Raw genomic sequence first — 12922 nt, 5'->3', positions numbered from 1 at the left:
TACACACCAAACTACTGATGTTATTTTTGTGTGCCAGGCAGGAAACAGGTGCGGGCACAGGGGAAGGAGCAGCACAGACACAATCACCTTTCTGTCCAGTTCAGCAGTCAGGAAGAATGTGGATGCAGACAATTCTGCTGATGGCTTTTTCCTCTTCACTGCCTGCCTTTCCTTCCACTTGGACACAAGGTCTTCTGGCTTGTGGGATGCAAACAGCAAACCAAAGATCTGAGTGGCTGTCAGCCACACCCAGCTGTGAGGATGCCACAGATGAGACTGGACATGATCTAGGGGAGAGAAAACCTCTTTCAGTACATGAGCTGGGCTGGCAAGAGCAGAAAAAGCACCCTGTCCCTCCTGGTGCTACCACAGCATATACTGCAGTAAAACGGGGAAGGAAAAAAATTGTGCTCAATATGCTTAGAACATAAAATTGTTCCTAGGATCTCTGCTGAGCCAAAGCAAACCCAGGACTTGCCAGGGTTAACTTGTCTCTCATTGAGGGCCCCTGGCAGGCTGAGGGCAGAACCCAGCCAGAAACACTCCTGCTATCAGCAAATAAAGCAACTGAAAACAAGTTGACAAAATGACAGTGAGGCAGCCTGACACTGTAGAATCTTTCATACGGAAATCATTGGAATCAGATGATCTCTGGGTCTTATCGTGCTGGCAGGCACACAGTGTTTACAGTGCCATTACCACGTGTCATCACTGGCTGTGGGCATGATCTCATGAGAGGAATTTCTTCCTGGAAGAACTGAAAGTTTCCATCAAAGAGGCTGTAATTATGGCCAAACATGCCATCATTCGCAAGTGTTTGCTCTTGGGATGATAGGAAGCACTTCCCAGCAACTGAGACAGATGGCGTATTGTTTTCATCAGCTACATAACCTTTCCCATTAAAATCTACTCTTGCTGCCCAGCAGCTGCCACGTATGAGCATTCTGCAGCACGTGAGCCTTGTGTAACAGCATCTACTTCTCTCACACCCTTGAGGTGTGAAGAAACCCAAGGCACTCCAAGAATCTTCCATGTAACACAGATATCATAACACTCCAACTTACCCCAGATCCGGCTGACAATGTCTGCGTGCTTGGTTAGCTGAATCAAGCTGCACTCCGAGATCAGCTTTGTCACCAGTACAAGGAAGCTGAACAGGAGCCTGTCTGCAGCCTTCTCCTCCTCCTCCTCAGTTATCTGAGAAAACCAGCAAGACCAGAAATGTGCTTGAGAGGGTGTGAAGACAGTGTTTATTTCCCTACCGGGTACACTTTAGATCAGCACCACAAGAAAGCAGGTGACCAACCTATACCCAATTTCTATCATCAACTGAAGGGAAGAAGCTCCATTAGAGCAATGCTGTGCGTTACTGATCTGCGTGCAGGACCTGACTGCCTGCAGTTCCAGCTGGCGGGATGCAGCCAGCCCATGCCTCTCCCACAGTGCAGCATAGGGGGTGATGATGGGGCATTTCTCATCACTGCAGATATTTTCATCTCCTGCCAATCTCCACACCCCCATGGCTCTCCTCCCTTGTTCAGCACGCTTTCCAGGCACATCAATAGCACACATGGCAGCTGCCCAAGTGTCTGGGATCCCTTTGGGAGTGGCACATGCCACGTAGGATCTGAGGCAACCTTGTCATTCTGAGTTAATTGTGTAAACAAAAATAACCAACCATCAAACAACAAAACCACGGTCTGAAATACAGGAAGGGAATTCCTCAGAATGTTGAAGTTGGAGGCAACACTGAACAAAAGCAATCAGTCACAAGCAATTCACTTCTGACCTCCCACGCTTGCACTGACCTCTGTATCTAGCAGACATTTCCCAGCTAAACAGTTGTCAGCATGATGCATGGCTGTTTCCAAACTGAAGAGATTCTAAGCCATCCCAGTGCTACATATGCATTCTGCCATCCCTTCCTCCATCCCTTCTCCCAAAAACCACAGCAAAGACCATGCAAGCAGGGAAAGCTGCCTACAAGTAAAGTATGGTTCCCCTTCAGGACAAGTGCGTGTACTTTATCTATTTCCTCAGTCCCAAACAGCAGCACCAAAGGTTAAATCTCTCAGACACTTATTCCTTTCTTCCATTTCCCTTCCCCAGAAGGAAGTGGCAGTATGACAGTAAGACTTACGTCTTCAAACTGAACTGGGTTGATTTCTTTCTCAACCAAAGTGAGGACAGCTTCAAGGCGCCGCTCAAACATGACTCCCTCCACTTCCACGAACAAGCCACATGCCTGGGCAGCCAGCCTCCGGTGTGAGCTCTGCCAACAGAAAGAACACCACCCCCATTACCTCTAGATCATCAAATACTGCAGCTCCCACAAGTGAGTAGCAACTACTTTTACCTGCAGCAATGGCATTTTAGAGAGGTTGATTTTCAGACTACTATTGGAATAGGAGATGCTGCCAGCTAGAGACACAAGCACCTGGCAGGACACATTATCCTGGGGAAAGCACCCTACAGCTAAATGCCAAAGGGCTGCTTCCATCCCAGTTCCCAGCTGCAGAACACTGGGGGAAACTCTGCATTCATTGATTCCTCACAATACCATGAGCAGCTTGAAGCTATAAATCAGAACTGAATGCAATAGAGATGGCAAGAAGGAAGTATTGAAGAACAATTGCTCCACCAGTGCAAAGGGAAAGAAATGGAATCCTACTGGAGAAAGCTGAACAGCCAGGCACCCAGATCAAAAAGGGTAAGATGAGGTTTGCCACCCTCCAGCTGCTGGCCGCAATATAAGCAAGCCTTAGCAAAAGACAGCATGACAGTCAGTTAGTGGGATCTGAGCAGCTGGAAGGAATTTACTTAAATATTAAACCTCAGCAAGGGCTCTTATGGCAAAACATCTGTCCTAAGTGGAACTGTTTAAATGCAGGCAACGCAGCCAGGAGATCTGACGGCTGATCTTGATCTACAGCAGCAGCAGCTCTCTGTATTTGCTCAGCTACACAAACCTTTATCATTTCTCCCTCTCTTCTTGCTTACAAGAAGCACGTTAATGAACACAACTCTAAAGAGCTTTTCTTCTACACTGTCTCCTGCTCATACTCTTTTCCTAAAACTCTCAGACTTAACTGAAGCCATCAATGCACTACACCTGACACGTGCATTCACAGTTGCCTTAATCCTACTCAGTCCCCAAAGTCTAGACTCAATCAACAAAAAGAGCACGGAATGAATACCTTCTTGCTGTGAAACCACTCTGTGACCAGTGAAAACAGCAGATCTTGTTTATCGTTGTTTATCTTACTGAGCAGAGACTTGCATGTCAAAGCCGCCATCTTTTTGCACTTGGCCGAGTCATCATTTATCATCATCATACACAAGGAGATGAAAAATAGCCCGCAGTATTTGTGGAGGAGATCCTGGAAAGAAACAACCATTAGTCAGTGACACATCCCTAAGGAGCTTCTGGCATTTAAAGGGGAAAAGAGGGATATTTGCAGCTCAGCCCTGAGTAGGGTTCAAGTCAAGGCAGGTGAACTAACGCAGAGGACAGCCCAGCTGCTGATGCAGGCAGGGAATGCACAGCAACCCCCTCCGTCCCCTGACTTGCTCACGTGTCACTGGGACAGGAACTTGAGTGTCAGACCTTTAAGGGCCTTTTCATAACTAATCTGCATTGAGAAATGGGCATATGTCTCTAAGCACTATCAGGCCCATGGGCTCTTGTCTTGCAGAGAAAGCAGTGCTTTGCTGCCCTACAGAGTTGCTGGGAACTGAGCTGAGGTACTAAAACTAACCAAGGGTAGAGAGGCACAGCTCACTGCACTCAGTTTCAATTCCTTCCTCCCAAACTCTTGCTTGACTGCACTCCTCTCAGCCTCCTGTACACTCAGTCAAGCTCCAGTTGCAAAACATCGGGGCAGCTTAGCACTTTGTGCACGTTATCCTGCATAGATGCAGTTATTATTTAACTGTCAGTAGGATTCACCCTACCAAGAAGCCCTCTCTCTCTCCAGTCAGGCCAATAAAACCGGTATTTCACATCACATTCTGGTGCATAAATCTGCATCACATTCATCCAAGCTCCTGCTAACAGAGCTTTGCTTTCCTTGCAGACTGAGCACATTAGATCCAGAAGCAATGCGGAACTTTCCACCATGTTATTTCTCTTCTGAAGCAAAGCCAGCTTTTTGGAGATAAGTGAACATTTACTTGGGGTAGAAGTTAATATGAATATGAAGTTAATATCTGGTGCTTCCCAAATGAACTGCTCTAAAAACTCTGTTACTGCAAGCAACTGGAAGGAATCAACTGCCTGATCCACAGCACCAAGACGTGGTCATTACCTGTGGGAACATGTCAAGGAGGTACACAATCATCTCCAGAGCAGACTCTCTTCCAGTTTCATACTCGTAGCTGCAAGGAAATGGTTATCACTTAGGGCTGGGCTGACACTCCAAAAAGTTACTAAGCATTTCCAGAGGTGGGAAAATCAGAAGTCCAATGCACCCACTCTTCATCAACAGCATATAAAAAGGATGATGCTGAAATCACACTTAAGGCACCAAGGTTATGTACTGAGGGAAAGAGAAGTGGGGAACAGAAACTCACTCCAGCTGTGCGAGCATGAAATCCAAATTGGGTTTCAGCTTCTCACCAAGAGGGTAGTCCAAAATATACTTCAAGTAAATCTGGAAAACAAAACAACACAACACAACAGAGAGGAGTTACAAGAAACACTTGGACAAGCTTGTTAAGAGGAAATAAGGAATAAACAGTTATGGATCAGAATGAGAATAAACCCTTCCATCCTCCTGAACGCACTAGTTCCTATTCCACAAGGGGTGAAATTCCATGCCTAGAACTGGATCTGCATCTGACGTCCTCAGAGTATGACTGTGCCTTGCCCAGGTTTCTGTTAACAGAAATTCAGCATTCTTCATAATTCATCTGCTAACTGTGGAGAAGCTGTGCTTGGCCATGCACAGCTCCTGCTGCATCTGTATCCCAATGCTTGAAATGAAGAAAGCAACTCAATCTTTTGGTTGCTTTTAGCTGTTTTTAGCTTAGAAAGAAATAGTGGGAAGGAATCATAGTTTACTAAGGCACATCTCTATGAGATGGGATGGCCTCACAGAGCCCTCCAGCCCATTACTGCTGAAAATAAAATGGACTTCTCTTGGTACCCACCTGCCGGCACTGGACTCGCACTGGCTCACTCTGGCCTGTGATGGCAAGCTGGGCAACCTTCTGCATCACATCATCAATCTCAGGGACAATCAGCTTCCTGGATAAAATAGCCTGGAAATGTGAAAACACAGCTGGAGTCGCATCATTTTGTTTGCAGTGTGAGATGTAGTCTTAGAACCAGTGCTTACATCGGTATCAAGTGATACTGTAACAATGACATATCTTCAAACAACACAAAAAAAAAAGTGAAAAAGGTTGGCTTTAAGTTGCACCAGGGGAGGCTCAGGATGGATATAAGGAGCAATTTCTTCTCTTTACTAAAAGCGGTGCTGCAGTGGCACAGGCTGCCCAGGGAGGTGGTGCAGTCACCATCCCTGGAGATGTTCCAGAACTGTGTGGACGTGGCGCTGAGGACATGGTCAGTGGGCATGGCAGGGCTGGTGGTTGGAATAGATGATCTTAGAGGTCTTTTCCAACCGTAATGACTCTGTGATTCTATCAAACAGCCTCCCAAACAATTCTGAAAAGAGGCTATAAGTCAAACAGAAAAGCCCTGCTGCTTTTCCTTTCCACCCCCCCCCCCCCCCAGCCTGGTTTTCCTCTTCTGTAACAGGGAAACTCAGTGGTAGCCTGCAGACTGTTCTGATATGAGATCTTACAAACATCCACCAAAATGCAATCACTGCCATTCCAGTGGCTCACAAAATCCATACACTTGCTCCACAGAAATACCTTTAGAAGGCCAAATGCAGTGGCTTGCCGTGATGAATCGTAAATATCCTCTTCAGCAAAGCCAAGCAGCACTTGGAGCTGTTTGCTTGTTATTTGGCTCTTTGCATTCTTCACAAGTATCGTTACAGACTGCAAAATCAAATTATGCATTGTCAATACATATACAGCTCCATAAAATAAAACCCCACACCAAAACCTGGCTGTTAATAGCATCTGGGTTTGACAGGACAAACTGCTGCTCTCAAACGTGCAGCTAAACCTGTTTCCAGTGCTGTTTTCGTTGCTTTCAGATGGCAATTTTGAGGTGAAAACTGAACACAAGCAAATACACAAACGCAGTCCTTGAAATGAGTGGGGATGCTCACTGATGTGGGCCACAATGCAGGAACACAGACTGGAAGAGGACAAAATCCTTCTGGCACTGGGGTTCTCACTATCCCTTGTGATTGCAAAGCTGCAATTAATTAATCAATACATCAAGAAAACACATAAAGGAAGATGGTGCACACAATAACAGCAGTTACTACTACAAATAATTGCCCTCTTACAATTGCCTTAGTTCTGTGAGAGTTCACTCCAATGAATCACGGTAAGAGCAGGCTACTCAAGCTCAAAACTGATGCCTCAAAAGATGGGGTGGTAACAAGTTACTGTCATAGGAAAGAAGGCAAATCTGCTGCTGTAAAACCCCTCAGCTCCAAGCTAAGTGTAGCTTCAAAGAATAGCTTTCTGCACTGCAGGAAGACTCAGGGCAAGACCTCATCTCCCACTGCCTTGTGGTCTCCAGACTAACTCTCCAGGACCAGCTACTGGAGGGATGTGCAGTGGAAAAGGTCTTGTTCTACAGAATTAATTCTATAGGAGAGGTGAGCAGACCTCACTCTGACTTACTTTGAAACAGTTCACAACCAAGTGGAAATTCTGGCCTTTGGCTACTCCTGTCTTGGCAAATTCTTTCAGCAAGAGGAAAAGCTGCTTGATTAGCGACTCCAGATTTGTATTGATAGAAGGCAAAGGGAACTTTAAAATCCATACTAAGGACTGCAGAGCACCAGTTATCACCTGTAAGAAAGAGCAGAAATCAGCATGTGGGTACAGTGGTACCAAAAGAACACTTCTCAGGCTGCTACACATGTTTCCAGGCTATTTGCAAGTGCAGTAAAAAGGAATTAGCTAACATCAACATCTTTCAAACCATTCATGTGCCAGACAAAGGGTTTCTCAGCTCTAAGAACACTATTTGCCACTCTCCAATTCTCCAACTTGGATTTTAGGAGGTAAAGACATTAACACAGTGTTGGTTCAGCAGAGGGCAGGCAGTCCTTCTGAAGCAGAAGTGCCTTCAAGACACAGAAGCTGCTGTGCTAAAAAAACATGTCACCTGAAAGCCCTGCTAGAATTATCTCACGTGTGTGATGTGTGAGGCACATCTCCCTTGCCTGGGAAACTCAGGGTCTAATAGTTTCCCTCCTAGGCTCACTCAGACCCAGGGAGGCTGTGGTTCTGGGCACAGAGATATCAAGAGCTGGATCAAATGAAAACACAGTCATTCTGTGCAGCTGCCGGATCTCAGGAAGCTCCTCACAGATGACCTGTTAAGTCCTTGTATGAACACGCTTCTGGAGAATTTGCCCATATTTGAACTAGCAGTTCTAAAAGCAGAACATTCAGTTTTCCATCAGCCACAATCTCTCCTAACTGTTGGGATAGCTTGTTCTCAGACAACATAACTGCACACCTATGAAATTATGCTTGAAAACAGAGTGCCCCTCTGTGCTTTGGAAGATCCACAGCACGATGGCATTTGTGGGCAGGACCCTTTTTAGCTGAAGAGATGGGCTCCATCGCAGAACCGTACCTTGACATCCATGGATTTCAGGCAGTCTATGAGTAGCTGAACAAAAGGGTCTAACATTTCCAAAACGTGTCCATCAGAAGAATTTACTTTGGATCTCTTCAGGCTCATGTGTAGCAGCTAGCACAGAAAACAAAACACATTCATCTCAAAGTTAGGCTGGAACCCAAGTTGAAGTAAAGTCCCATGATGGTTTGGGTTATAGTAGAATTCACGCCTATTAAAATATCTGCAACAGGCTGAGCTCTCCAAGAGGCATCACTGGAGTTACCACACTCATAACAAAGTTAAGGCAAATGTTTATACTGTTAACAATATGTATTCAGAATACCTTCTTTTGGATACTCTTAACAAAAATATTGGTTTCATAGCGTTCTCTTCCCCTCTGAGGAGATCCTTACCCGAAGTCCTGATTCAACCAAGATGTATGTATTGGTCCTTCTGCTGACAGGGGCTTTCTGTCCTCCTCTCGTTGGTGTGGGTTGGAGCAGCAGGCAGCTCTCTGGTTGCAGCCGAGGATCAGGAGGAGGGGCAACTTTTGTTCTGAAACGAAGGCATATGGCAAAGGTGAAAATTCATAGTGCAGCCCTCTCCACAAGAAGTTTGCTGCGGAGAGAGTTGGAGTGTGCTCAAAGCCACACAGCAAGTAAAAGCAGGGCTGTGAATGCAATGAAATAAACTGAACTTGAGAGCAATAGAAGAGACAGGACACTCAGACTAAAGAACAATGTCACGATTACAATGATAATAAATGCTCGCTGATTTGAGTAATGTTCTCACTTTTTCCACACTTTCATTTCCAAGCTTTCCCATCCCCCTCTGGCTGCCCAAATTATTTGTTTATACCAAAAAGCAAGGACATACGAATGGAAAGAAACCCTCATCTATTTGGTTTGAGAGCTGCAAGCAAACCTCCCAAGTGATAAACAGAGCAGCTGGGTAACCTCTTGGAACTCACTTGGCCTTCTCAGTGAGCAGAGGCAAGTTTTCACTGATAAGACCGTGGCTGAGGAGGAGGAGAGATTCAGCATTCATGTCCGAGTTGAAGATCAGCCCTGCCATGATGTGACGCAGAGCCTCGTGCACCTTCCGGACTATCTTCAAGCTCACAGTGCTCTCCAGAATCTGCAAAGATAGAACCATGAGAATCAGGAAGACAGTGATCTGACATCAGAAATCATAGAAAAAGCCAGAACAGTTCCTCCAACATGACTTGCCTTAAGCCCCCAGCTCTTCCGTCACCTCAACTCTGCCCCACCATCCCTCCTTCTTTACTCCCCAGCCTCTCCTCAGACTCCAACCAGTTCACCTGTCACTACCAAGACACTCCAGAGCTCTTGAGCGAATGGGGCCCATTTCTGTATAAGCTTGTACCCAACTCAAAAAACTGTATCTCTGTAAAGGCAATTACTGCACATAGACAGAGATTCAATACATTTTGATGTGCTGCCTCCCAAAAGAAAATAGGGAGACACAGTGGGATTATGTAGATAAACATCCGCAGGCTCTCGAGTTTCTTCAGATCATACAGAATTGAGAGTACACAGAGTAAAGCAAGGTTCTGGCTGCCTTTTCTTACCTCTTTCAGCGGCAGAATAAGTTTAGTCACCTGGCCCTTTCCTATGTATTTTCCAAGAATTTCATAGGAATCGTAACTCTTGTTCTTGCGTGCTTCCATGACCTTGGAGACAATTCCCTTTACTTCCTTCTCTTCAGCCACATCCCCGAACAGCTCTTGGTTGAAAATCTTCAGAAAGCAGCCCAAAGAAATCAAGGAGAGGAGAAGAAAAACAGAGCAAGATTCTTCCATTAACAGCAGAACCACACTATTTTTCCCCAGCTGTAGAAAACTCAGTTCTTCAGGTTCCCCACAAATCACGCCCACCTTTCCCTTGTTAACATAAGACATCCCAGGCTGAACACAGCAGATGGGGAAGCTGTTTTCAGAACCCTCTGTGGTATTTTGATAGAAATAGTGGGATTCTAGTCAAATCAAGCTGACCATTCAGAAGCACTTCAGCAGGCTGAAGCAACGGGCAGAGAGGAACTTCTTAAAATACAACAGAAAAGCACAAGTGGGGAGGAATAACCCCACTGAACAGATGTTTGTCATTTATTGCTCAGTGTCTTAATCTTGAATCAACCCCCTCTCAAGATGCAGGGCTCAGGGAACAGCCCCAGAAGTGCTCTGCTCTTCTACCACAGGCATGCCGATGCCCTGTTTGCCATCAAGTCTGAGGCAATCTACACACAACCTTCTCCTCTTAGATTCTCCCCCAAGCATTTCATGACGCTGCTTCCTTCAATCTTTAATAACTTTTACCTCAATCAGGATGTCTAAGCAGGGGTCCAAATCACCAGCACTCAGCCTGGTAGTAAGACCCTTCAGTAGCAGGTTCACAGTGAAAGTCAGCACATGGAGCTAGAGAAGAAGAGAACAGATCAGGTTTCTAATCCCCTGCATGGACTTCTTGTGTTACTGGATAGCTGGACTCCTATACAGAAACATCACAACTCACAAAATACAATAGAGCTCTTGCTACAGGAAAGAATACTGGGAGGACAGGAATCCTCATACAGGCTGCAGGAAAAGCTCTGTCCCTCCACACACTGGCAAAGGATTGGAATTCTTTCCCCAGTGCTTTTAGAACTATTTTTAGACTATACTAATCAGTGCTTTCACTGATATAGTCAATAAAAGCTCTCACTTTTCCACTGTGCTCATTCACGTCAGAAATTACTCTTGCCAAAGAAACAATGTGTAAAGAGGAAAGATGAGTTAAGTGCTTTGGTCTTGGCTCTGTAAGTAAGCAGCAAGAGGTCAGTTAATATCACTACATATTGTCTACATAGTCTCTGTGGCAATTCACCTCAGATGATGCTTGGCCCTAATGAACTTACTGCAAAGATTCCCAATAATTTCACTGGAACCAGAAATTCATTCTTCAACTCCACACCTCAACTCTTCACTGAGAAAATGGAGATCTTCTCCCCTGCTTAGACTGCAAGTTCTTTGGGTACAGATCCTCAAGTCAACATGCGTTTATATACTACTTGAAATAACAAAGACTTCACACGCACACACACACACACACACACACACACACACACACACAAAAACCCACCCCAGCATTACCTGGTACCCATGGGTGAGAGTTGATTGCATCTCTTTTAAAATGTACAGAAGGTATTGCACTCCCAACACTTCCATGATTTTAGTGAGGGTGTTACGAGCAACATCCCGGATTTCCTGAAATCTGTTCCTCAGAAACGAGCAGACCTTCAGGAGGATGCTGGAAACAGAGACAGACAGCTCAGTTCAGCCCCTAAACACCATAGAATGAACTACACTGCTAGCCATGGAGGTGGCTTTCAGGGATGTTTTTTATAAGCTCAAAGTCAACCTCAAAGAAAGGCTTTACAGTCACATATAGATCTACTGTCCTTCAAAAAGCAGATTTTGTCCTGTCTGTATGCTGCTCTTTCTTCAGCTCTGCCATTCCTACCTCTGCACTCTGCCTCACAGCTCTGCTCTTATTTAAGGATTTACCAAGTCCCTTTCAAACTTTGCTCTGCAGAACTCAAACACAAGGGGGAACATACCTAGGAAAATGTATTTCCAAATAAAAAGAATTTATGGCCTGTCAGGATGTTCATCCATGATTTAGCCATGTGTATAACCACAGCTTAGTAAACATGCTTGCTCTGATTCCTAACAAAATGAGTGGTATTCAAAGAGCTTCCCCAGGACCTACCTTGGCAGGTTGGCTTCCATCACTTCCTGGGGAAGACACTGCATCACCCTGACCATTGCAAAAGCTAAAGGCACGCGGACTACCTCATCATCATTCACAACATTGGATTTTACAAGCTTGTGTTCTTCATCTCTTTTAACCTTTTAAGACAGAGCAAGACACAATGCAAGTTAAATATAAAGAAGCATAATGAACAGTTTAAATAAAAGGCCTACTTTTTCTCAGCCAAGAAGAGGCCGTTGCTGCAAGTTGATTTCCAGTGCTAACTAAATGACAAAAGCAGGCAGCTAAAGGATGGGTAATATGAATCCCTGCATTTTCTATGAGGAAAGCTGGGTGCTAATAAGTGGCTGAGAAATTTTCAAGAGGCTGCACTAAGTGAATTGTTTGACCCCTAAACCGACCAGTGGGTTTGTCAGCTCTCTTGATGTCACATCTAATGGGATAAGTCTCTTCCGTGGTTTCAGGTGGTCTCTCTCCAGTTGTGTCAATTTGTTTTAAAACTGTACTGCATTTCGACAGGGCTCTTTCTAGTACCACCCCAACCCTCACAGTGGCAGCACAGGTCAGAAAACTGCCTTTCCAATGCCAGCTTCTCACCTTCGCAACAATGCACCTGTGTAATTTAGGCAAAATGTTGACTACAACTGTATCCTGAATGTGTTTGATCAGACACTCCAACTCTTCTTTATTTCTGGGTAAGAAGGGAACAGGTTTTGCCACTTGCTGAGTGTTTTCAGGTGTCTCAGCTGCCTTTTCAGGCAGAACCAGCTCAGATTCTGCTGGTTCTTCAGGGATATTCTTCCTCTTGTCTTCCTCAATCACTTCCTCTTCCCCCTCACTCTGTTCCAGCTCCATGGCTTCTTCACCTTCTACCTCTGGCTCAAGATCCATGGCAGCAGCTTCTGTTGAGTAATTATTAAAACCACGTGTAAATACTGGAGGCAATATAGTTGGAGCCCTTAAAACAGACTCCTGGGATGGCTTTGATCTGGACAGAACTCCCAACCTACTATCAGTAACAGTAAACAATCAATAAACTCCAGAGCTGCTCTACTGGGCAGAGAAGCTCTGGCATGGTGATTTCTGATAATCACCTCTCAAGGCTTGGCTTAAAGCAAAGACTAAATTATTCTGAACTCCATAGACAGCTTAGCAAAGGTCAATGCCCTTGAACCTTAGGGAAATGTGGTTCATTTACACTTGGTAATTTTACAAGGCAACTAGTATCGACAAGCACATCCACGAGATAATATTTCTCCCTCCTCAGAATATCCTAAAGGCCACAACAAAAATGACCACAGTGGTGGGACAAGACAAAACACATAATTTCTCCTCATGAAACCTCAGGGGAAGAGAACCAGGGCACAAAGCACTCTGCTCAGGCTGAGGATAAGAGTGATAGGAACCAATGACAAAATAAAACATA

At 45.1% G+C, this 12922-nt stretch overlaps 1 protein-coding gene across 1 annotated transcript in view; it reads right to left on the bottom strand.

Moving 5' to 3' along the window:
* Positions 1-12922, bottom strand: part of UTP20 (UTP20 small subunit processome component) — a 54961-nt gene that overhangs the window by 3328 nt on the left and 38711 nt on the right. Inside the window, exons 41-57 of the mRNA XM_015859223.3 lie at positions 12094-12398; positions 11494-11633; positions 10875-11031; positions 10062-10160; positions 9318-9485; positions 8697-8863; positions 8140-8281; positions 7742-7858; positions 6775-6945; positions 5884-6012; positions 5152-5262; positions 4573-4652; positions 4308-4377; positions 3198-3380; positions 2141-2272; positions 1065-1197; positions 88-287 (exon numbers count right to left, since the gene is read on the bottom strand). Coding sequence (XP_015714709.2) covers positions 88-287; positions 1065-1197; positions 2141-2272; positions 3198-3380; positions 4308-4377; positions 4573-4652; positions 5152-5262; positions 5884-6012; positions 6775-6945; positions 7742-7858; positions 8140-8281; positions 8697-8863; positions 9318-9485; positions 10062-10160; positions 10875-11031; positions 11494-11633; positions 12094-12398 — 2504 coding nt within the window. The remainder of the gene's footprint in view (positions 1-87; positions 288-1064; positions 1198-2140; positions 2273-3197; positions 3381-4307; positions 4378-4572; positions 4653-5151; positions 5263-5883; positions 6013-6774; positions 6946-7741; positions 7859-8139; positions 8282-8696; positions 8864-9317; positions 9486-10061; positions 10161-10874; positions 11032-11493; positions 11634-12093; positions 12399-12922) is intronic.

Source organism: Coturnix japonica, chromosome 1 (genome assembly GCF_054131305.1).
Source record: "Coturnix japonica strain WE chromosome 1, WE-NBRP24, whole genome shotgun sequence".
NCBI lineage: Eukaryota > Metazoa > Chordata > Aves > Galliformes > Phasianidae > Coturnix > Coturnix japonica.
This window is presented reverse-complemented; position numbering and strand designations above follow the sequence as displayed.